This window comes from Aethalodelphis obliquidens, unplaced genomic scaffold (assembly GCF_003676395.1).
Source record: "Aethalodelphis obliquidens isolate GAN/ISIS:26980383/991018 unplaced genomic scaffold, ASM367639v1 scaffold39, whole genome shotgun sequence".
In the NCBI taxonomy this organism is placed as follows: domain Eukaryota; kingdom Metazoa; phylum Chordata; class Mammalia; order Artiodactyla; family Delphinidae; genus Aethalodelphis; species Aethalodelphis obliquidens.
In genome coordinates this window covers 4,370,492-4,396,016 of record NW_020837983.1, presented here as the reverse complement: position 1 = coordinate 4,396,016, position 25,525 = coordinate 4,370,492, and the positions used below count along the sequence as shown (strand labels likewise).

Here is a 25,525-nt window from a genome sequence, read left to right as displayed (position 1 = left end):
GTAGTAGTTAAGAGCAAGACAGCAGAGGGACTTCCCGGTGGAGCAGTGGTTAAGACTCTGTGCTCCCAATACAGGGGGCTGGGGTTTGATCCCTGGTCAGGAAACTAGATCCCACATGCATGCCACAACTAAGAGTTTGCATGCCACAACTAAGGAGCCCACGAGCCGCAACTAAGGAGCCCTCCTGCCACAACTAAGACCCAGGGCAACCAAATGAATAAATATTAAAAAAAAAAGCAATACAGTGGAGCCAGTACTGCCTAGGTTCTAATCTTGATTCTGCTACTTAGTTGTGTGACCCTGAGCAAGGCTCTGTGCTTTGGCTTCCAATTTGGTAAAATGGGAACAACAAACAGTACCTACCTCACGGGGTTAATATAAGTTAGTTATTATCTGTAAAGGTCTTAGAATCCGTCTGGCACACAGTGGGTATTGTGTTTGCTACCATTTTAAGTGCAAGCATAAATAAACTATTAAGTTATAACTATTAAACTAATAACCAAACTACTGATTAACTGCTATGGGAGATTTTGCATTTCTATTTCATCCAACCATACACATATATTCAATGAATTCAAATTTACTTTGTCAAAACAAAACCTTATTAGGAAAGTTATCTCGATTCGAATAAATCACTGTTTTCCTCTGTTTGGAAAGATAGTAAACTTTATAAGATAATCACTACTCAATTTGCTGAATAGCTAAGGACAGCATTCTCTAAGAAGGCATTAAGTGGATACAGCACCCATAGGAATCCATGTAGTAGAATGTTTATGATATCAGGGTTCATAACCATGAACCTTACACTTTAGAGTCTGGGAAATGCTTTCTCATTCATATTTCCTCACCTGAGAATCCTGACCTGTCCTACACAGTGACTTAAATAAAGATACATCAAATTTAAAGATGGCAGAAAGTTAATACCTGGGTGCCCAAACCGAGATTAAAAACATTCTAAACTTTATAATATGGGAAAAGTCTTATTCTGAGCAGTTTCAGTGAGGACAACTAGGACCAAATGATGAACGTCTCAAGAAAAAAAAAGTTAAGTTTAATCTAAAGAGACTTTAAGGGCAATCAGTAATATTCAACAATGAAAGGGCTAAATCCTAAGGAAATCTATAATATTACGGACAGACTGCATAGTGGAAACACATAGGTCAAGACTGAGGGCAAAGAGACAGGAGTTCTTCCTGTCCCCAATTTAGAAGACAAAGAAGACATTACGACCTCATCTGGGCTTCCATTTCTGTATCTGTAAAACGAGAAGACTGGACCTGATTACGGTTAAGGTCCCTTCCAGCTCTAAATTCTGGGATTTGAAAAGATCAAAAACTATCAAAGTTTACAAGCGCTAATTTGCATTCCCTCCCTGACCTGTTCTGTCACCTGCTCCTCTGCACCTCAGATTACTTCTCTATTTTTCTTCCTTCGGTAGTCAGCTTTCCAGGTGCCTCCCTAAAGACCCCCCGGATGAGGAGTGAGGGACTGGAGCCGAGAAATTAATTTCGACAGCCTATGAGGTAGCGGACTCAGGGTTTCCCCAACCTCACTCGTTGTGTGCAAACTTCAATCCTCCAAGAAACCCTCCTCTCAGGCGTTGGCAGTTAACCCTTCTGAAACATTCTTCCGCAGACGAAAAGATATTTTAGTGACGAGGGGTCTGGGGACAGCATCAAGGCGGAGGTGTTACTTTGGCTAGGGCCCATCCCGGACCGTCTCACCTCGAGCATCCTGCCTCTGATTGGCTCCACACGCGACACAGGAGAGCGCGGAGATATCGAAGTACTGGTTGTGGCCGCATGTCTCCGGCTGCCGGAAAGGGAAGAAGAAGGTCTGAGCCTGTGAGACGCGAAGAAGGACCAACAAGAGGAACAGAGTCACACCCGCAGCGTTTAAGGTGGACCAAGCCGCCATTGCCACCGCAGTCCCGCGTCCGCCAGTCACCAAGATGCACTCACTCGCGGCCGCGCAGTCTCCGGCGCCCCATCAGCCTCCGCGACAACTCTGCAGAGCTGATTGGACAACTGCGGTCCGGAAGTGTCTGCCTGCGCTATCTGGTTGCTAGGTTACCAAAGCCGCGGGAAGCTGGCTGGTCTGGGAAAGGATGAGTCAGAGACAAGCTAACCCTGGAGCCTGGCAAGTGGGACCGGCTATTTACAACGTTTGCTTCAAACTCTGCTACTCGACCCATTAGCGGGACGTGAAATCAATTTAGGAGGTCGCAAAATAGATAACCACAGAAAAGAAAATATCTGATTTTTAATCACACAAATTAAGTATTGCTTCATTAAACTGTTAAATCATATTTACATCAAAATTTACACAGACTAGGTCATTTTCGTGTTAAAGGCGACATTCCAACAATGTATTTGTCAAAATACACTGGTCAAAAAAGTAGGAAAAACACTGATTTGAAATAAGCAATATTGGAAGATTGACTCAAGCACTAAAAACAGATCTTTCCTGACAGACCTTTCTTTCTGTTTCTATGTTCTGTGTTTTAAGCATAGACATCATGTTTACAAAATGAGATCTTTAGTCCAGTTGTGAATAAAAAAGGGACTTACTTTTTTAATCAAATATACACATACACGATTGTTGTCTTTCAAAATGGGCACTCTTGGAAGCTGTTAACCCCAAAACATTTTAGAATTACCTTCAAAGCCAGTTTCTGGGTCATAAAAGAAAAAGTTATTTCTTAATATTTAAATTTCACTTCTGCTTTTGTTGTATTCTATTTGTTTTGTTGTATTTTGTTCTCCCCCCCCAATAAAATCTGGCATATTTTGAAGCCACCTTATTCATCAGTGGTATCTTGAAATGACTTTTGGCTTTCCAAAAAACCCACAAACTTCATAATAAAAATGATGATTTATCACTATTAAGGAAAATACACACACATGTATAATGTTCTCAATACGTGTGGGGAAATGCATCTAAGGAAGTTAGATAACTTTAACTATTAGCCACCATTAGGCCTATTATTTGTCATGTGACCTTCCCCAAAAGACCAGCATTCACTCTGTCGCTAATACCTATGACACAGAAGGTGTATGTTATGAAAAATGTTCCTTAAAGAGGCATTATAAAAATTTTTTTTGAGTAATTACCATATTGTTGGAGTGTCTAATTTGAAGTAGAAATCACTTATCTGAATATAATTTTTGAAAAATATATGACTCCATAAATGTTAATCGGGGCTCAGAAAGAGTATGGTCAGAATAGTTGAGATTAATCTTCAAAAGCTTCCTGTGGGTGAATTTTAACTCTAGTCCTCCTTAATGCTCTGTGGGAGTGGTCGGGGCAGTAAAATTTACTCACTGTCTACTATATAATTGAAGCAATAAAAGAGCAGATTCTTTGTATTCCACACTGTGCACTATGCTAGGCACTTGACAGCATTAACCTTAGCTCTTCATAATAACCCTTTGTAGGAACGCTATCCCCTTTTTAGGCTACTTTTACAATTAAAGAAACTGAGGATCAAAAAATTTACATTTTAGGAAGTGGTGAAACTAGACTCCGTCTCCATCTGGCCAACTCCAAAATTGTTATCTTTTCATACTCGTTATGTTGAACGAGTTGCTTTACTCAGTTGCTATCTTCTCAATCTATTTAGTGGCTTCTTTGCAGAATAGATAGAGAAAAAAAGGCATATTCTATATGTAGGACAAACCTATTGTCTTTAGTTAACAAGATGATACTGGCATTTTATACCACAGACAGTGGAACTATGTGGTTGTCTAAGACTTTTGGGCACTGCACCTAAAAAAACTTCCCCAAAGAGCTAACTAGTTTATCTGTAGCACAAGGATTCAAAATAGATGTAGTTAAGTTGGAAATAACTGTAGATACTCTCGGTTCATCTTTATAAACTGCCTAGAAGGATAACAGAAAGACTGTTAGCTACAACTGTTAAGCATAAATTGGGACTGTATCATTAGGAATATTTTCATTGCAAGTAATAGAAGATCAGGTAGTTTAAACCAGTTCACAGTGGCTTAAACAAAAACAAACATAGGAATTCTGGAGGTAGGGGCTTCTGGTGTTCATTCAATGATATCAGATAGTCATCTCTGCAGTTTTCTTGGCTTTTCCCTCCTACCTGCAATGTGATTGCCTTACACCAGATATCAACATTCAGATTTAAGACAGGAAGAAGGAAAGTTACGGAACCAGAGATGTTTCCTCTGTTTCTTTAGTCAGAAAAGCAAATGTTTTCTGTATGCCAGATATTGTGCTAAACTTAAACTTCTTACATGTATCATTTCAATCTTTTTATGAATAGGTAGTAATCGCCACTTATCAGGCTTAAATACATGCCCAGTATCACCCAGCAAAGAAGTGAAAGAGTTATACATAGAAGTGGATGAGAAGAAGAACATGTTTTAATGTCAGCTTAAGAAGAACTTTACCCCCCAAAAGTGAAACGATGGGTTCAAACACTATCGCAAATGCTTATTGAACACCTAGAATGAGATAGGCACTGCAACATGCCTTACCAAAATTATCATCCACTCAACACCCTTATGAAACCTATACTGCTATTATCATCTCTTTTTTTATAGATGACAAATGGAGACAGAAGATTTTTAAAACTTACCAAAATTCAAGGCTTGCAATTTACAGAAGCAACTTTAAATTATGGCAGTTTAACTCTTGGGGCTGCTTAACCACAATGCTGTGTGTCCTAACAATATAAATGCTACAAAAGGTCAAGGAGGCTGAGGATGGAGAAAAAGTCTTTGGATTTGGAAATTAGGGGATCATTAGTGATCTTTTAGAGCGCAGTTTTATTACAGTGATAGGGGTAGAAGCAAATCATAGAACAGTACTGAGAAAGAGCAACCACCAGATGTAGACTATTTTGGCATTGAAAGGAAGGCAAAAGAAGGGACTGAGCTAAAAGAATTTTAATTTTTTCTTTAGGATAAGGAGAATAGGTCTATAAGTGGAGAGTAAAGGAAAGGAGTAGTAGAAGAGAGATTTAAAATAAAGAGAGGAATAATTGACTCTCTCTTGAGCTCCTGGGAAGGGGTCAAGGACTTAAAGTAAGAGTGGAAGGAGGACCATCTAAGGAGAAGAAAGTCATTCTGGGATTAGAAGGAAAAAAGAAAGATGAGTGAAGCCATCAATAAATCTTGGGCTAGGGATCAGAGAAATTGAACAAGATCAGTTTTCTAAGTAAAGAACATAGGTAAAAGTAAGAAATATTTTGAAAAGGTAGATTGGATAATTGGAAGGGAAATCATTTAGAGTTGAAAATTGGCAGCAAGTCTAGATCTTACCTACAAAAAGGCTAGATCATGTTGGAGTGGGAGCATCTAGAGGATAGGCTAGGAAAGTCCTAGGGTCAAAGTGAACAGTTTATGGAGAGGACAAGTATAGTTTGGTTATGTTGAACAAGTTGCTTACTCAGGTAGAGAGGTATAACAGAAATGGATGTGGAGGTCTAGGGCTTGACGAACAGTTTGGAGCTGGAAATGGGAATCATCTTGAGTGTTCCAAAGACTATTGTGTTTTTGAATGCCTAAACTGAGTTACAAGAGGCATAATCACCAGGAAAGAGAGCCCTATGGGAAGTCAGACGGCATCTCATCTTTGGTGGGGAGTTCAATCATTTTTCAAACATTTACTGAGCACTTCTATGAGTAGACACTTGTTAGGGACAAGAGCTATCCCTGGCACTTTCCCTCAGGGGCTTCATAGAAAGAAATACATAGAAACGAATCATTAAAATATTTTGAGATAACTGCTCTAATTGAGACTGTGCAACTTGAAGATGGGATTACCCCTGCCTTGGTAGGTAGGAGGGAGATCAGTGAAGAAGTCGCAGAGTAAGAGACACTGTAGGACAGGACAGGTAGCGGGACCAGCAGAACAGACCCAGAGGCATGAGTGAAGAGGCACACCAGTGAATGACACATATCTCAGTATCCCTGAGACGTGGGGTGTGTATGGTCAGTGGCAGGAGATGAGGCTGGAAAAGTAGGAAGAAATACAAATGAATGTTCTTGAATGCCTGTTATTTGCCTACCATTGTTGATCAGATTTGCATTTTAGAAAATATTCTAGAAAAGCGGTATATGGAAACCTCTAGAGGTAGAGACCACTTGGGAAGCTAAAGCAGAAATCTAGGGTCTAAATAGGGCAGGGAAAGAAGGGAGAGGCAGGAGAAGATAAATGAAAGAGCTGTTTAGGAGGAAGAATTGTGAGAATTTTATGACTTGGATAGAGGAAGTAAACAGGAATAAGAATCGTTCCCAGGTTTTCTGATTTGGGTGGCTGGGTGAACTGTGACATTAAAGGAACATAGAAAATGCTTGGGGCACATAAAGGCTTCTTACTGATTAAAGAAAAAAATTTAAAGGTAGAAATTCAACTTATAGGAATTATCTAATATGTTGGTGGGAGTTAAGACCATGGCTAATAATTGAAATAACTGATATTAATTTCTTGCTTTCAATGTGTCAGGCACTGAAATATCTCATTTGATCCTACATTGGGACCATTATCATCACCTTTACTTTACAGATGAGAAAACCAAGGCTCAAAAAGCATCTATGACTTCCTAGGGTCACACTCAGATCATGATTCTAACCCTGATAATTTGACACCAGAGGCCACGCTTTTTTAACCCTGATTCTTTTGTGGCCTCTCCCATTGCGGAGCACAGGCTCCGGACGCGCGCAGGCTCAGCAGCCATGGCTCACAGGCCCAGGCACCCGTGGCACGTGAGATCTTCCCAGACCGGGGCACAGAACCCGCGTCTTCTGCATCGGCAGGCAGACTCTCAACCACTGCGCCACCAGGGAAGCCCTAACCCTGATTCTTTACTGGTGCTCTTGAGTCCCTGGATGTGCTTTCCTGGGCATTAACAAATAAAAGGGAAAGGTAAGTGAGTCCATGAGGGGATTAATGAACTAAAATACTACAAAGGACATGAAGGCTAAATGCAAAGTGCAGAAATGGAGGTTGTGGTCAAAAGGGGAATTAGGTCAAAATCCTACAATTGGGGCCTTTTGTGTGGTGAGTCTTGCACTCTTTCCCAATCTCCAGATTCTTAGATAAAAACAACTAGATATAAACAACTGCTGCTTTGTATTCATTATGTTCCAAACTGAACTTGGCCTCCATGATGGAACACTCTCCTGGTTTTCCTCCAGGTTATTCCTAGAATAAACCTTCTGGTTATTCCTGCTCTCCGCCCTTTGTAGGCCCAGACTCCTTTGCTTGGCTATTAAATGTGGAATCCCTGAGGGCTCACTCCTAGACTTTTGACTCTTCTCATTCTTTGGTTTTCCTCCTGGGGAAAGTCATGTCCATGACTTCAATGACCACTTTTTGTAGATGACTCACATATATATGTATATCCAGGCCAAATAATTTTTCTGAGCTCTGAATCAGTATTTCCACTGTTTTCTTGAAAAACTCCATTTGGGTGGAATGGAGTATCTTTAAATCCAGGTGTCCAAAAACAGCTCATGATCTCCATCCCTTCTCCCACCCCCAAACTTGCTCTCTTCTAGTGTCCTCTATCTCAGTTAATGGCAACATCATCCAAACTGTAATGAAGGCCAAAACTCTAGGAGTAACTTTTGATGCTTTCCTTCCCTTCAACTTCCCATTTCAGTCCATTAGCAAGACTTCTTGATTTTTATCTTTTAAATATCTCTTGACTTTATTGCCCAAATATCCCTTGAATTCTTTTACTTTTCTTAATCTCTGCCATCACTGCCACCCTAAATACAACTCCCCCCCCCCTTAATTACTGCAATGGCCTGTTTTAAACTTAATTTTTCAGCTGTAGGCATTATCAGTTGTCTGCCTGCTATGGAAGATGAAGATTTGCTTTTTATCACATTTTCTGAACCTCTCTATCTTTTTAATATATTTATTTTAAATTTTCAGTTAGAGTAGTAATCACTTTCACATTACTATGACTACTTAAATGCTGTTCACATTTGAGTCATGTACTGTACCACAATTTTTATCTTTCTCTTATTTGAGTGTCTTCTTTGCTTCTTTAGTTATCATATGCTATCATTTAAAAAAATCCTCAATTCTTCCTCAGAACTATGAATCTCCTTTCAATATATTTAACACATTTACTATGGGCCAGGTTCTCCTACAAGTGGTTTTAATCTGTACAGTGGCCCTTTGAAGTAGATACTGTTATCCCCCATTTATAGACGAGGAAATTTAGGAAGAGAGAGAGCCAATAAGAACTTGTATTAGGATCCAGGCATCTGTGTTCCTTTTCTCTTCTTATTTTTTTAGGAAAATATTTTATTTTATTTATTTTTATTGAGGCACAACCGACATGTAACATTAGTTTCAGGTGTACAACATAATGATTCAATATTTGTATATATTGCAAAATGATCACCTCAATAAGTCTGGTTAACATCTGTCACCACACACAGTTAAAAATTCTTTTTCTTGTGATGAGAACTTTTAAGATCTGCTCTCTTAGCAACTTTCAAATATACAATACAGTATTATTAACTATATTCACAATGTTGTACATTACATCCCCATGACTTATTTATTTTATAACTGGAAGTCTGTACCTTTTGACACCCTCCACCCATTTTGCTCACCCCCTGCCTCTGGCAACCACCAATCTGTTCTCTGTATCTATGAGTTTGGCTTTTTTTTTTTTTTAAAGATTCCACACATAAGTGAGATCATATGATCATATGGTATTTGTCTTTCGCTGTCTGACTTATCACTTATTATAACACCCTCAAGTTCTATCCATGTTATTGCAAATGGCAAGATTTCATTATTTTTTGTGGCTGAATAATATTCCACTGTGTGTGTGTGTGTGTGTGTGTGTGTGTATATATATATATATATATATATATATATATATATATATATCACAACTTCTTTATCCATTCATCCATTGATGAATGCTCAGGTTGTTTTCATATCTTGGCTATTATAAATAATGCTACAGTGAACATGGGGGTGCCTATATCTTTTTGAGTTAGTATTTTCATTTTCTTCAGAGAAAACCCAGAAGTGGAATTGCTAGATCATATGATAGTTCTATTTTTAATTTTTTAGGAACCTTCATACTGTTTTCCATAATGGCGCACCAATTTACATTTCCACCAAGAGTGCACAAGGGTTCCCTTTTCTCTATATGCTGGCCAATACTTATTTCTTGTCTTTTTGATAATAACCATTCTAACAGGTGTGAGGTGTTATCCCATTGTGGTTTTGATTTGGATTTCCTGAGTGGTTAGTGATGTTTAGTTCCATTTCACATGCCTGTTGGCCATCTGTATGTCTTCTTTGGATAAATGTCTATTCAGATCTTATGTCCCTTTTAAAATTGGATTTTTTGGGGCTTTTGCTACTGAATTGTATGAGTGATTTATATATTTCAGATAGTTACTCTTGTTAGATATATGATTTGCAAATATTTTCTCCTATTTGGTAGGTTGCCATTTTATTTTATTGATGGTTTCCTTTGCTGTGCATAAGACTTTTTTAGTTTGATGTAGTCCCACTGGTTTATTTTTGTTTTTGTTGCCTCAGGCATCCATGTTCTTAACCACTATATTATATGATCTCTCCTCAAGGGAGTAAACCAAGATTGAAGAGAATATGCACTCTATTAAGCTGGAAGAGGAAAAGAGAGATCTCAGGCTTAGTGGATTGTATATCCTCTTATTTCCTGGTTTACTTCTTTCTTTGGGCTGAGCACATACTTCAGCAGCTTCCTGAGAGGGGTCATAAGACAGAAATTTTAGAGACCTTGGATATCTGAAAATGTCTTTAGTCTTCCCCCACACTTAGTAGTTTCCCCCCTGTTGTGCTGATCGAATTCCCCAGAAATAATCTTCTCCCTGAAGGATTTAAGCTTGGTTACCAGTTTTAGCGGGGAAAAGAGTGTGAGTTTCATCATTCAATTTCATCATTCACATGATGCCCTTCTTTTCTACATAGAGCCTCTGATCTCATCTGTATCCATTGTCCCTACGTCGTACTCTCTCCAGAGAATAAACCTTCAATCTTCTGCTATAGTGGGGGAGAGACACGTTTCTTGTACTGGAAGGAAAGAGCCTTAAGTGCATGTCTTCAGTGCTTTGTAAATTGATGTTCAATCAACTCTGTTTTCACTTCCTTCCGCAGCAGAAGATATTGAGGCCTCTTAAGCCTTTGAGGACTTATTTGGTGCATATAAGGTTGCTTCTTAGCTTTTTCCACTGTCAATTCAGAATCGTCTTGGATTCACAAAAGAAACGATCACCTATCCATCTCATTCCTGCTTGCAAAGTTTTATTGCTGTTGTCTCCTACCCTATCGTCTTCATTCTTGTCAGAAATCCTTTGAAAGTTCCCTTTTTGATATTTTATTTGGATTTCTGAAAGGAGTGAAAATAACTACAGTTCAAACTGTCACCTTAAACTGGAAGTCAAAATAACCTGTTGACCTGTCTTCATGTGCATACTCTTGCCACAGTCTAATCCATTCTCCAGACCTCAGCTGGAGTAATCTTTTGAAATGCAAGTCTAGTATGTCACCTCTCTGTTGAAAATAGTTCATTGGTTTTCCACTGGAGAGCTCAAAGTCTTTAACGTGAACCGTAACCCCCAGCAGGGTCTGACTTCTTCCTGCAGCCTTTCATTGTCCTGTGCACTCTGCCCACACTGGTCTTCTTTCAGTTCTCTGATTGCCACTGAGCCTGTGCACTTCTCTGCCTGCACCACCTCTCCTCCCTTCCCCTTCCCAGCAATTTCCCTTTACCTTGTTAATTCTTCCTTTCCTTCCAGCTCATCTGTCACTTCTCTTCCTGACTTCCATGAGCAGGCCAGGCCCTCCTATGAAATACTCTCAGAGGAACATGTATTTCCCTTTTACAGCTCTTATCCCTGTTGTAAATTTACATTTAGTTTAATAATTCTTTCACTAGTTTTCTCTCTTCTCCTGAACTATAGTCTTCACGAGAATAAATACCATGTCCATTTTTGTTCACCATTGTCTCCTGGGGTTGTGTGTAATACATTATAAGCATTTAATACACATTTGTTGAAATGGAAAAGATCAAAACTTGCTTCATTCCCTCATTCTCCAGTTTATTGTCATCTTCCGAACTCTAAGGGGAGCTCAATGCTCTCTTCCCTCGTTTCATCCCTGGGAAGGGAGCAGAGGACCAATGTGGGTTAGACCTAGACCACGAGGCCTCTGGCCATAGTCCTTATGGACAGAATTTTTTGGTGTCCACATGGCATGGTGTCAGGCAGAGTACAATGCACTAATTATCAATCCTGAGGAAAACTCCAAACACGTCTGCCCATTGCATCTTGGTATTGATTGGAGTTTCAAAAAAAAAAACAAAGAACAAAAAACAATGCAGTCCAGCCCTGGATGGGACAGCACTTAACTTACATAGAGAAGAGGCACAGCAAGCTCAGCTTCAATAATGGGCATTGGCACCCCACAGCTAGCGGGTCTCTCCCTGCTGCTGACACAGGGTAATTAGCCTAGGCGCTGCACCCATTCATGCTGCAGTGAAAGGAACCCTGTTCCCTCGCCTTAGAGGACAGTCATAACAGTGGGGTTGGTCAGGTACCATATGAGGCACATGCTTTAAGCAGAGACTAAAGAGTACTCATTGAGATTGAAACAAGGAAACATATTCCCACACAAGGTAATAAACCAGGCACGGTCTGTGTGGGCTCCTTAACCCTTGGTAAGGAAGTGTTCCAGACCCAAGGTCCATTCTTATGCAGCTAAGTGAGGGCTCCATGAGACTGCCTTTTCCAATGCAATGTCTTCTGGATTCTCTCTCTCTCTCTCTTTTTTTTTTCATTTTCTCCTTTTGTTCTCTCTTCAGAATTTCTCTGTAGATTCTTAGGTCTTCCTCTTGCTTCTTCCTTTTGTTTTATGTTCCTGGGACTGGATGGAACACAGGGGAAGGAAGCCTAAGCAGAAGGAGACATCCAGTTTCACACATGGTCCTGCCTGTTCACTAGAAATAGGTTCTACAGTGAGATTTGGGGGTCATAGCTTCATCACTGAAACCCAGAGATTTTATCCAGTACCCTTCCTGCACGCCTCCTTTCTGTTAACTATAGCATCCATAGACCATTCAGGATCTCAGTCTTCTCCATATTTCTACCATGGAGACAAGACTCTCATTTACATCAGGCAAGAAGTTATCCAAGTTAGAATGCTGGGGTCCTGTTCAATTCTAATTGACCACACATCATTCATTTGTTGATTCTGTTAAGTCTTTTGGATCTGACTTCTGTTACACACAACTGAGCAACTTCCTTTATTTAATTAGTAGTATCCATACAGTGCTTCAGTGATTCCTGGAGGTTTTGTAGGTGAGCCCCTGAGAACCACTGCAGGGGACAAACTGGAAAGGAGCATACAGGCCACCAGAGAGACATGTAAGCTTTTCATGTTATATGCTTTTCCTGGTGCTTTACTGTGGGTCTTTAATGCTTATATATATAAGACCATTTTATCTACACAACAACTCTACTATTGTCATCTTCATTTGATGGGTGAAGAAACTGAAGTTCAGCAACTAAAATGATACAGCTAGCAAGTGGCAGAATTGGGCTTGGAACTATGGTATTCTGATTTCTGAGACTACCTTCTTGATTTCTAAGTTATACAGTTGGCTCTTCATATCCATGGGTTTCACATTTATGGATTCAACCAACTGCAGTTTGAAAATATTTGGGAAAAAATTCCAGAAATTTCCAAAAAGCAAAACTTTAATTTGTCACATACTGGCAACTATTTACATAGCATTAATACTGTACTAGGTATTATAAGTAATCTAGAGATGATTTGAAGTATACAGAAGCATGTGCATAGGTTATATGCAAAGACTATGACATTTTATATAAGGGACTTGAATATCCTTGTATTTTGGTATCTGAAGGGGTCCTGGAACTAATCCCCTGAGGATACCAAGGGACAACTGTAATGGAGTTTACTGTGTCTTAGGGACTGTTCTAAATGCTTTACAAGCATTATTTCACTTAGTCCTCATAATGGCCTTGCATGGTGGGTACTGTTAACTTCCTCTACAAATGGAGAAGTTTAAGGATAAGGAATTTGTCCATAGTCACGAAGTGGAAGAGCTGGGATTTATACTTGAATCTGGCTGATCCAAGAGCCCACGGTCTTAATCCCTATGCTCTACATGTCCTCCTGTATGTGATGACTGGCTGCACATGTGGGCTTGTCTCTTCTGCTACAGTATGAGCTTCTTGAGGAAAGAGGACGGTGATTTCTTCGGCTTTGTCTGTCAGGAGCCTTAGCAAGGTTCTGGACACACAGTCCATGCTCAATAAATCCCAGTTGAATTGAATGGAAGTCAGGGTTTGCAAGAGGGTCCTTGGAGTTTAGAAGATGGAGGAACTCTGAGACCAAGTGATGAAAGGCTGTTCTTGTAGATGCTGAAGACCTAGGAAGGACAGCTGAAAACTGTCTGATAGCAAAATCATGCAGGAAGGTGCTGTAGTCGTGGTAACATGCCTAGTAAAGTTGACTAATTGCCCAGGCAGAGCCAAAGAATGGTCATGGCTCCGTGTGGTTACCATGTTTCAGGGTACAGTCTTCTGTTTTGCTGTTCCAGAAACTTTCTTTCTGTTTTCTAAAATGATTACGCTTTCATGTTGACACACTAAAGGCTCAAGAAACTGTTCAATAGCCAGAATACCATATAGGTAAACTCAATTACCTGGACTGGAATGTTCTTCTTTTGATTGTAATGGTGTAGTCATCAGAGAAAGGCAGAAGGCAGATGAGAAAAAAACAGCCATTCACTATATTGTTCTGTTTGAAGAAAATCTATGTGAATAGAAGGGGGATGGTCATCTTCGAAAAACAAGGGCAGCTGGCAATATCTGTCTAAGCCTTTCCAAGGGAAGGAGTCTGATCTAAGCACACTTGTTCAGATGAGCCTTATAGTAAGTGCTCATTAAATGACAGCTGTATTTTTGTTAAGATGGGTTAGATGGGTTTCTTAGGTACCCTTAACTGAAAAACAGTTTTTGACATTAGATAACTCATGCTCTATTTTCATGCTTAGCAAACAATCCTCTCATCATTTGACTTCATATAGAGAGTGTTTACAGCCAGTAAAGTGCTGGTCAGCCTGAGTTGATCTCAGTTTCACTTTACTAGTGTTTCTTCTTGTGAATTAATATTGACAATATTGACATTTTGGAGCATTGTTTCTGTGTGCTTGTTTACATGGAGTCTGCCTCAGAAGATAGCATACTCTCCCTGTATAATTCAGAGCAGTGTTCCCTGGAAGCAAACCACTAGGGTTCAATTCCTGGTTAATACTATCTCTGTAACCTGGGGCAAGCTACGCAATCCTTTATGCCTTAGTTTCTCTTATTTGTAAAATAGGAAAAATAATAGTACCTACCTCTAAAAGTAGTTGTAAGAATAAAATGAGATACAACACAGGGGCTGGCACATAATAAACTCTCAATAGATGTTAGTTTTTAAGTTCAGGTTCTTGAGCTTGCTAGGCTAGGTCCAAACCCTGGAGTTTTGGAAATAATCAAGGTAAATGCTGCCTAGTCATTGAGCCTAGCTCCCTGAGGTGACATCTTCTGCTTGTCTATGGGGTCACCTTGACATTTGAAACAAGTCACTAATACTTATGTGGTCTCAGATATTTACATATATTTGCTCATTCAACATTTCTGGCAACCTTAAGAGGCAGGTACTAATATTATCCCCATTTTACAGATGAGGAAACTGAGGCATAGAGAGGCTAAGTTATTTGCCCAAGTGAGTAAATGGTGGCTCACTCAGAGAACTACCTTTTATTCCCTTGTTAAACTACCTCTTCTTTCTCAAAGAGAATGGGTATTTTGCAGTGAGAGAGATATTGAAAACTCATGCTTTAAAGTAAATAGCTTCTTAGTGAGCTTTGAATCCACCCATAAATGTATCCTGTAATTATAAAATGTGGTGGGCTGCTTTGTTACTTGCAAATAAGAAAATAAAACACAAGGTTGTTCACCAGTTCTTACAAAGCAGGCACCACAGAACTTGCCTGTAACTGTGCTTTTCGCTTCCCAATTTGCAAAATTGGCTTTATGTGTTCTGTTTCAAAAAACCCAAAGGTAGGATGAACTGTATAAAGACATGAACAGACTTCATAAATGTCTCTAAAGTTGAATATGCATGCACTTATTAAGCCCCTTGGGTGTTGGCATTGTACCTGTAACATCTAAGGCAGCAACACTGACATTTTTCTGGTCTTTTAAAAGTATTTACAAAGAGGCTTTCGTTAGATGCTTAGAACACAGAACTGCAGCGCTGAAAAGATGAAATCGTAAAATTTTCTCCGCTTTTGCGTCTCTTTTCTTAACTCCTGGGAATCACGAACGTTTGTCCAGTGTATTTCGGCTGCTATTTACTGAAGCCTCTCACCGCAGCAACGGGTTAACCCCGAACTTTGTCTCAGAAGCTCTCTCCGGTTCCTTCTTCAGGTTCCCGGCTTGGTTGGAATCTGAGCATGCGCAGGAGCTCAGCAACTCCACGGCGAGCGAGCGCGCTTGTGGGAGCCACCTCCCTTCCCTGGACGACGGGAAGTAGGTGAGCGTCTGGGCGCGTGCGCAAACGTGGCCGGGGCGCCGGGGTGGTGGGTTACGCCTGGAGAGCGCATGGGCAGACAAACTGTGCGTCCGTTTGTCCGGAGCAGAGGGGAGAGTGGGCGCCATCTTCTTCTAGGCTCACTCAGGGGTCTGCCTGTTTTGGGGAGGCTGCTGCGACGAGGAGTGCACCCCGACCCCAGCCTTGTGGTTCCGACTCGGCAGCAGCGGTGTGTGTTTATTGCCAAGTGCGAAGCAGTTACCCCTGGGGCGCCGGGGGCTGGGAGGGGTTGGCGGCCGGGACGGAAGCACAGGGAAAGGCGGGGCCGCGCAAGGAACTAGCGTAGCTTCTGTCGTTAGGGCACCCTCTTTCCTTGCTAAATACTGACTCCCCCGTCCATGTGGTGGTGTGTGTGCACTTGCCAGTCTGCTTGAGAGTGAAGATCTCGAAGGATTGCATAGGTATTTTTTTTCTTTGCTATGTCATCGTAGTCAGCGGTGGCAGAAAAGCGCTGAAGGCCTGGCTCATTAGGCTTGAGGGGAGCTAAAGTGTTTCAGTTAGATTTGGGGACAGTTCACGCTTTGGCGAGTTAGGGCGGAATGTGTTTGCCCTTGGGACGGTGTAACGGAAAGGCACGGAGGTTGGGTGGTCCAGGTTAATATGAAGGCTGATTTTTGGCTGAAGGTCTGGCTACAGCATCGGATCCCACGTAGCAACTTTGGCCTGGTGCGAAAGAAGGAAGCTCTGACCCCTGGGAGTATGGACAAAGGCTTTGGGCTATAGAAGCAATGCCTTCGGATGATCCGTTTGAGGATGATGGATGTTATGGGAATTCCTGTGCCGTGTGGATTCATCTTCATTTACGGTTCCTACTGGGGACTTGGCTCTGTGTCGTCATGCCTTTAGTTTTTTATTTTAACCATCTACATTATAAAAGGATAAAAGGCAGATCGTCATAAAGAATCATTGTGGACTGGGGTAGATTATTTTCTGCAGGGGAAACTCTTGCGTTTGTGCTTCAAATGTGCTTCATCCTAACTTTAGGTTTTAAGAAATAGTGGCAGTGTTCTCCCCCTCACCATGTCTGGAAAATGACTTGCTATTCTCTAGTTAAAATAAATGGATCTGAAATAATACCATTTAAATTTAGCCTTCCTCCCTTTTCCCTTTCAGTCTTGATGAAAAGATGCACATTTCGTGGGGTTTTTTTTGTGATAATGATGATTAAGTGGAATGAATCGTTGGATAAAATTAGCAAAATTATTTAAAATGAGCTTGTTAATTTCAGAGACTTGCCCTTAAATGAGCTCTTAAGGACCCACTTCCTTCTTTTAATAGGTTAGAAGTTCTAACAGATCACTGTCTTTAAATCAACACAGCCACAAAAATACTTTTGTTGCATTCGTAAGTAGAAAAATTTTAAGTGTAGAGTATTTTAGGGTATTTTTGTGTTTTCCTTTTTTGTGTAATGTTCTAAGAATAGAATTTCTGGGGAATTTGCTTAAGGAAATAACATGGGAACCACAGGAAAGATGCTCATTTTCAGAGCTGGTTTCTTATAGGTGGTCTCCTAGATGTGTTTTTTAGAGGGATAAATGGTACATTACCTTTCTATCTCAAGGGCAGAAAAGTTTAAGCAGTAGTTATATTTGTGGCAAATTAGAAGAAACATTTTATATATTCTACTTGAACTGCAATTCACGAATTTGTACTCGTGGAACTACTTAGAATATTGTTTACAAATTAGGGAGGATAAATTATAAGCCTTTTTTTTTTTTGTGGTACGTGGGCCTCTCACTGTTGTGGCCTCTCCCGTTGCAGAGCACAGGCTCCGGGCGCGCAGGCTCAGCGTCCATGGCTCACAGGCCTAGCCACTCCGAGGCATGTGGGATCCTACTGGACCGGGGCATGAACCCGCGTCCCCTGCATCGGCAGGCAGACTCTCAACCACTGCGCCACCAGAGAAGCCCCTATAAGACATTTTTTTGTATTTGGCATTAATTACTCCGTGAAATGTTCTCAGCTTTTTCTGTAGATATATTTCTGTTACTTTTTGAATTTTTAAGAAAGTTTAGGAGGGACAAAATGATGTTTATTACACTGCTTTCTAAAATATTTTAAAAGCGAAAAAGGAGCTAAGTCATTTTGCATAGGAAGAAGTCTTGGAACAGTAATGTGGACAACTATTCCAGAAGCCATTTGTAGTTTTTGTTAAAATGTTGGTGTGGATGTTGGTTTGTTGAAGAAACTAAGCTTATACACGTTTTTTGGCGGGGGGTGGGGGTGGGTGGGGGTGGGGTTGGGGAGACAGTGCAGATATTTTCTAATAGACTATTTTTTAGAACGGTTTTTTAGTTTCACAGTAATATTTAGTGGAAGGTAGAAAGATTTCCCTTATGTCCTCTGCCCCTCCCCCACATACCATGCAAATATTTTATAGTAAAACTCATTAATATTTTTAATATCAGTTTGGCATTGATAATTTAGATGTGTAAAATGTGCCAGTTAATTTCTTGCTATCCTTGTTAGTTTAGCTTGTAGTTTAAAAAGTAATCTGTGGACAGTTTTCAAAGGAAAATAAGCCTTGCAGACCTCAAAGAACTTGTTTTCAGACACCACTTTTGTGAGTGGTACTTAGCTGTAAGTACTGAATTAAAACAACCTTTATTTGCACACTAAAAACATAAACTTATAATCATTAATTTAGCCGGTCTTAAAAACTTACTTGGTTAAGACTACTTTGTTTGGGTACATCTGAAAGTATTAGATGTAATTTCCTTAAGGAATATTAAATTCAGATTTTTCAGTTGTTAATACTGATATCCCCAAACATTCCAAACTAATATATTCTTTTTTTTTTTGCGGTATGGGGTCCTCTCACTCTTGTGGCCTCTCCCGTTGCGGAGCACAGGCTCCGGACGCACAGGCTCAGCGGCCATGGCTCACCGGCCCAGCCGCTCCGTGGCATGTGGGATCCTCCCGGACCGGGGCACGAACCCGTGTGCCCTGCATCGGCAGGCGGACTCTCAACCACTGCGCCACCAGGGAAGCCCCAAACTAATATATTCTTACTATATTTTTACCTTTCTACATTTTCATTTGGGTTTCCTCGGTAGAATGCAGGATAGTTGTTTGAAATGGAATAAACATTAGCATCATAACATTCTGTGTTTATCTGAATGTTTTCTTTCTGGCTTAAGATGAATTTTACTAGTTTTTTAGGAGTTTAAGATAAGGAGTAGCAATAGTTGAGTATAAGAGTAGTAGTAATTGAGATTTTAGGGATATTTTATTATTTGTCTTATTTATAGTGGAATCAGGAAATTTGGTTCCATGTTTAGAAATGTGAGGTGTATATGTAGAACGTAAAATTGTGTCCAAATGGTAGCCATTGGTCTTGGATTTATTGCTTTAAAAATTGGTTTTTGAATTTGAAACATTAGTGTTCACTGTATCATTTATTAATTTGATTTGGTCTTATGTTTTGAAAGGGAGGAGATTTGCAGGAGAGTTGGACATAATGAATTAGATGTTGGTCTTTTCATGGGTGGAAATGAATAGAAAGTGTTTTGGGAATTTTGGGTGTTAAATTGTCATTTTACTTGTAGAACAGTTTTTTTTTTTTTAAAGTGGATATAAAATTCATATACAGTGAAATGCACAGACCTTAAGGATAGAATTCATTTAGCCTTGATAAATTTATACAACCATATAACCAACACTCCAATCAAAATATATAACATGTCCATCACCTTTTTTCCTCACGTCACTTTCAATCAAGGACTGATTGTTAAATTTTCAGGTTTTTTGCTTCTAAATAATTTGTCGATGTCTACTTGAAATCTGTACCTTCTTTTTGCTGAAGGATGATTAATTTCCCCTTGGAACAAAGATAACCATTTCGTAATGCCCTTAGTTGTGCTTCTTATATTGCTTCACTTTTATTAGGTAATTCTGAAGTGAATATCCTAATCTGGCGTTGTTTAAGATCAATTGCAGGGTCCAAGGATTAATTATATTTCATTTTCTTTCCACAGTTAAGTTGCTTTTACAGAATTAACAGGTCTCCAAGAAATAAAAAACAGGTAAGATATCCAGAGCTTAAGGCGTTTCACAGAAGCTTGACAAAAAAAATGCAAAGTAGAATAGTACATCTAGGTACATATGGCTTCTGTACTTTATGTCTGGTCAGTGGTGCACTAGTGGTAAGCAGTTTATTATCATGAGCAGCAATTATATACTGACCATAGATGCCTTTTCTAAGTATGTAAAATTCGTTGTGGTTGGTAAAATTCTTTAATCACCAAAGCTCTCTCTCCCATGTTTCAGTAGAAGATATGTCTGAAAATAGTTTGGTCTTGTTGTGAAGTAGCACTTGGCAGACTTACAAAGAAGATGTGATATTTTTGATGCTCATACTGTATAGGATAGGTGATTGGAAATGTTTCTTCAAAGTAGCTGGTTTATTTATTTGTATGTTTAGTTGGGAGAAAGTTTATTCCTTTTTTTCTTTTTAAGAGTTAGATACAGTCAATATCTTTGTGAACTCATGTCTTATTTTCATTTATAAATGCTGAAGAAGGTAGGAACCAAGTAACTATTAAGCTTAGTTTGGGATTAGGTACTTCAAAAATAAGACTTGCTATTATGTGTACCTTTCTGTCTGCAGGTCATTATTGCTGTGGTTTGAGCTCAGCATGGCTGTAGTCATCCGTTTACTGGGGCTTCCTTTTATTGCGGGGCCTGTGGATATTCGTCACTTCTTCACGGGATTGACTATTCCTGATGGAGGAGTGCATATAATTGGAGGGGAAGTTGGGGAGGCTTTTATTATCTTTGCAACAGATGAAGATGCAAGACGTGCCATAAGTCGTTCAGGAGGGTTTATCAAGGATTCATCTGTAGAGCTTTTTCTTAGTAGTAAGGCAGAAATGCAGAAGACTATAGAAATGAAAAGAACTGATCGCATGGGAAGAGAGAGACCGGGATCTGGGGCACCAGGGGTTGGCAGCTTATCTAATTTTGTTGAGGCTATTAAAGAAGAAGCAAGTAATTCTGGATATGGCTCTCCGATTAATCAAGATGCTGGGTTTCATACTAATGGTACAGGACAAGGTGATTTAAGGCCAAGAAAGACACGGCCATTGAAGGCAGAGAATCCTTACTTGTTTCTACGAGGCTTGCCTTACTTAGTAAACGAAGATGATGTACGTGTCTTTTTCTCTGGTTTGTGTGTGGATGGAGTAATTTTCTTAAAGCATCATGATGGCCGAAATAATGGTGATGCCATAGTAAAATTTGCTTCATGTATCGATGCTTCAGGAGGTCTTAAATGTCATAGAAGTTTTATGGGTTCAAGATTTATTGAAGTAATGCAAGGCTCAGAACAACAATGGATTGAGTTTGGAGGTAATGCAGTGAAGGAGGGTGACATTTCTATGAGGACTGAAGAACATTCTCCACCAAGAGGAATTAATGATAGACATTTTTGGAAACGATCTCATTCAAAATCTCCCAGAAGAACACGTTCTCGTTCTCCTCTTGGATTTTATGTTCACTTAAAAAATCTGTCCCTAAGTATTAACAAAAGAGATTTAAGAAATTTCTTTAGAGATACTGATCTGACTAATGAACAGATTAGGTTTTTATATAAGGATGAAAGAAGAACAAGATATGCCTTTGTGATGTTCAAGACTCTGAAAGACTATAACACTGCTCTGGGTTTACATAAGACTGTTTTACAGTATCGTCCAGTTCATATTGATCCAGTTTCTAGAAAACAGATGCTGAAGTTCATTGACTGTTATGAAAAGAAAAGACCAGCGTCAACAGAGAAAGAGAGGCTTGGACACGTTTCACAAAAATACTCTCAAGAAGGCTATTCTGGCCAGAAACTGTGCATATATATAAGAAATTTTCCATTTGATGTTACAAAAGTTGAAGTGCAGAAGTTCTTTGCAGACTTTTCTCTTGCTGAGGATGACATTTACTTGCTTTATGATGACAAAGGAGTTGGTCTAGGAGAAGCATTGGTGAAATTCAGATCAGAAGAACAGGCCATGAAAGCTGAACGTTTAAACCGACGAAGATTCTTGGGGACAGAGGTATTGTTAAGGCTCATATCTGAGGTACAAATGCGGGAGTTTGGTGTAAATTTTTCTTCAATGTCCAGTGAGAGAATGCATGACCATTCACAGTCATGTGACAGAGATGATCATTCCCATTCATTTGACTCAAATGATCTACCATTATACTCGGTTGGCCCTTCTGAAAACTTTAGGCATCAGCAGGAGGACTTGAGGCAACTGGACAATTTCAAGCATCCCCAGGGGGATTTCCGACCTCCTGAAAGGCGCCCTCCAGAAGACTTTAGGCATTCCCCAGAGGATTTCAGGCACTCCCCTGAAGACTTCAGGCACCTTCGGGAGGAACACTTCAGGCGGCCTCCTGAGGAGGACTTCAGGCGCTCTTGGGAAGAGGACTTCAGACACTCTCCGGAGGAGGATTTCAGGCACTCTCGGGAGGAGGACTGGAGGCGGCCACCTGAGGAGGATTTCAGGCGGCCTCCCAAGGAAGACTTCAGGAGACCCCCTGAGGAGGACTGGAGGCGGCCCCCCCAGGGAGACTTCAGGAGGCCACCTGAGGAGGATTGGAGACGGCCTCCTGAGGAGGACTTCAGACGGCTTCCCCCGGGGGAATGGAGGCGGCTACCTGAGGAAGACTTCAGGCGGCCCCCTGAGGAGGATTTCAGGCGACTTCCAGAGGAAGACTTCCGGCGACCTCCCGAGGAGGACTTCAGGCGGCCCCACGAGGAGGACTTCAGGCGGTCTCCTGAGGAGGATTTCCGGCGTTCTCCTGAGAAGGACTTCAGGCGGCCACCTGCGGAACACTTCCGGCGGCCACCCCCGGAGCATTTCCGGAGGCCGCCCCCGGAGCACTTCCGTCGGCCACCTCAGGAGCATTTCCGGCGGCCGCCCCCAGAGCATTTCAGACGGCCACCCCAGGAGCATTTCAGACGGCCGCCTCAGGAACATTTCAGGCGGCCATCCCAGGAGCATTTCAGGCGCCCCCGAGAGGAAGATTTTAGGCACTCACTGGATGAAGATTTCAGGGGTCCTCCAGATGAAGACTTTAGGCACCCTCCTGATGAGGACTTCAGGAATCCCCAGGAGGAAGATTTTAGAAGCCCTTCCGATGAGGACTTCAGGCGGCTCCCGGAGGAAGACCTCAGGGAAGCTCCAGAGGAGGACCCTAGACTTACTGACAGTTTTAGACTTCCTGGTGAGGAGTTTAGGAGCCCCCCTGATGATTTTAGAAGTCATCGCCCTTTTGTGAATTTTGGTCGCCCAGAAGGTGGCAAGTTTGATTTTGGAAAGCGTAATATGGGAAGTTTTCCTGAGGGGAGATTTATGCCTGATCCAAAATTAAATTGTAATTCAGGTAGAGTAACACCCATTAAGATAATGAATCTTCCATTTAAAGCTAATGTTAATGAAATTCTAGACTTTTTCCATGGTTACAGAATCATACCTGATTCAGTTTCAATACAGTATAACGAGCAAGGATTACCTACAGGGGAAGCCATTGTTGCCATGATAAACTACAATGAAGCTATGGCTGCTATTAAAGATCTGAATGATAGGCCAGTTGGCCCCCGCAAAGTTAAGTTAATTTTGCTCTAGAGAGCATTTCTAAATTCAGAATTACCTCCCCACAGTATTGATGCAGTAAAATGCATTTTTTTAAGTGTTTACTTTTAACTAATGAAAAGAAACATCTTAATTTTGACCTGTGACTAGAACAAATGTAAATAGAATGTGAATCTGGTTTTCTTTTGCTTGCAAATTGCCGTTCACTTTTTCTAACTTAAAAATATATATGCCTTTTTTTGACCAGTGGGGGAGAGAACTAATTCCCTGAGTGCATTAATTTTTGTTGATGTCATGGGTAAACGTCAAGACTTGTATAGTAGAACTGTATTTGGGGAAGATAAGTTTTATATTCACTTTTGTTTCCATTCTGTAGTCTACATCTTGTTACTCAAACTGTATAAGGAAATGGTCAGTGACTGACTGTTCAGGGTTAGCATTTTCATTGCTAACTGCCTGCAGAATTAATGCCCTCTTCCTTGTCTGAGATATTACTGTTAAGCCTCCCCTTAATCATAAATAGTTCAAAATTGACAGACTGTGAACTTGAAATTTACTTATGTAAAAAGCTTAGGAAATTCTTAAAACTTCGATGATCATAACTTTCAAAATTTTATAAAAATAAAAAAATTGCAACTGAATAAACCAACTAATTGTATTTGTACAAAGAGAAAAAAATATTATAGCTTCTTTTGTGAAGGTTTCCAACAGCTGTATAAGGTAATATTTATGACAGGAGAGACCAAACATTCTGTAATAATAGTGTATTAGTGCTGTGTATAGTTCTGTGGTTTCTTCCAACATCTCATCAACCAAACTGATAAGATTTACTCAAAATACTTAAAGACAAAAAAATAAAAAAGTAATTATAGGTACAAGGGGACTTTCAGGCTTATGCTGGTAAGAATCTGATAAATGGACATAGTTTGTGTTTCTAGGAAGAATTTACTGATGATTCATATAAATTGTATTTTTCAAATTAGGTTCTCATCTCTTAATTTCAAAACTTTTTATCCAAAGACTCAGTGACTAAATATAACAAGACTTTTGTGAGATTGAATTTTGACTTCTTTGATATTAGACATTTAGACATTTTGCAAATACTGGATTTGATTTTCTATACCATCATAATGTTAATGCTTACATTGGGCACTTACTGTGTGCTAGGCAGTATAAGTACTTTACAGGCATAATGTCAATCTTAATTATTCCCTAAGAAGCTTAAGAGTATTTAGCGCTATTTCACAAATGAGATAATGAAATTCAGAGAGTTTAAGTTACTTGCCTAAAGTCATAGCTAGTAAATCATGGAGCCAGTTTCAACCCAGACAGACTACACACTCCAGTTCATGCTCTTAATACTTTTGCCTGCTAACTTTGTTAAATGCTGTTTTTAATTTTAGTAAGACCATGCTAAAAATATTTTCAAGAGTAAAGGATATTTTCTTACCTCCATTTTTGCTTTAAAAATAGCATTAAGAAAAGATAAAATTAGTATGCCCAAACATTGTTAATAAAAGACAAAGTAACTGAAACTTCCAGGGTTTCTCTGGGAGACAAACATTATGTATTGGCTTCTAATTTAAAATTGTTCATCTTATGAAACATGATTTGACTTTGGTTGGCCTTTTATAGTTTACATAAAACAAGGTTAATTTTCCTCAATTCTGTGATTTAGATATTTCCCACAGTGAGCAAATAAGAATAAAGTTTGAATTTATATCAGTAGTTTAGTCATTTAATAATAGGGTATGGCAGAAGTAGAATACTTTGTCAGTATTTAGCCAGTTAGTGCTATAAGTATTTTGGATTAATCTTTAGTGATTTAAAGAAGTCTAAGAAAAACCAACCGAAGTTTCTGCGTTTTTTTTTTTTTTTTTTTTTTTGCAGTACGCGGGCCTCTCACTGTTGTGGCCTCTTCCGTTGCGGAGCACAGGCTCCGGACGCTCAGGCTCAGCGGCCATGGCTCACGGGCCCAGCCGCTCCGCGGCACGTGGGATCCTCCCGGACCGGGGCGCGAACCCCTGTCCCCTGCATCCGCAGGCGGACTCCCAACCACTGCGCCACCAGGGAAGCCCTCTGTGTTTTTAATTATGTTGAGTGTCGTTCTTGCTAGTGGAATGAATAAATTGGTAAATTTGGTTCAAAGAAGCACATCAGTATGGCTCTTGAAACTAGTAAGCTTACAAGCAGCTAGGAAAATGACAATAAGAAGAAATGATATTTTTAACTGCTCAGAGATTATTTAGATAATTTATTGGAGGAGATATGGG

The 25,525-nt window shown here is 40.1% G+C and overlaps 2 protein-coding genes across 8 annotated transcripts in view; one reads left to right on the top strand and one right to left on the bottom strand.

Moving 5' to 3' along the window:
- Positions 1–2,021, bottom strand: part of TMEM67 (transmembrane protein 67) — a 46,730-nt gene extending 44,709 nt beyond the window's left edge. For 2 of the 4 annotated variants that reach the window (XR_003438141.1, XR_003438142.1), the window contains exon 1: positions 1,725–1,958. Coding sequence is in view for 2 of the 4 variants with exons in the window: in XM_027131399.1 (XP_026987200.1) it covers positions 1,725–1,917 (193 nt within the window). In the remaining 2 variants the exon portion in view is untranslated. Of the gene's footprint in view, positions 1–1,724 lie in introns of all 4 variants that reach the window. The other 2 variants (XM_027131399.1, XM_027131400.1) reach the window with 2 other exon arrangements.
- A 13,641-nt stretch (positions 2,022–15,662) lies between these two features.
- On the top strand, positions 15,663–24,084 carry RBM12B (RNA binding motif protein 12B). 4 transcript variants are annotated; one of them, XM_027131398.1, is made up of 3 exons: positions 15,715–16,064; positions 19,641–19,688; positions 20,273–24,084. In XM_027131398.1, exon 3 carries the CDS (start codon positions 20,301–20,303, stop codon positions 23,283–23,285), a length of 2,985 nt encoding a protein of 994 aa, XP_026987199.1. In that variant the 5' UTR covers positions 15,715–16,064; positions 19,641–19,688; positions 20,273–20,300; the 3' UTR covers positions 23,286–24,084. The 4 variants fall into 4 exon arrangements, 3 of the variants coding, with proteins under 3 accessions (XP_026987196.1, XP_026987199.1, XP_026987198.1); XM_027131397.1 differs by having other exon boundaries at positions 15,719–15,832; XM_027131395.1 differs by lacking the exon at positions 19,641–19,688 and having other exon boundaries at positions 15,663–15,832.
- The last annotated feature ends 1,441 nt before the right edge of the window (positions 24,085–25,525 follow it).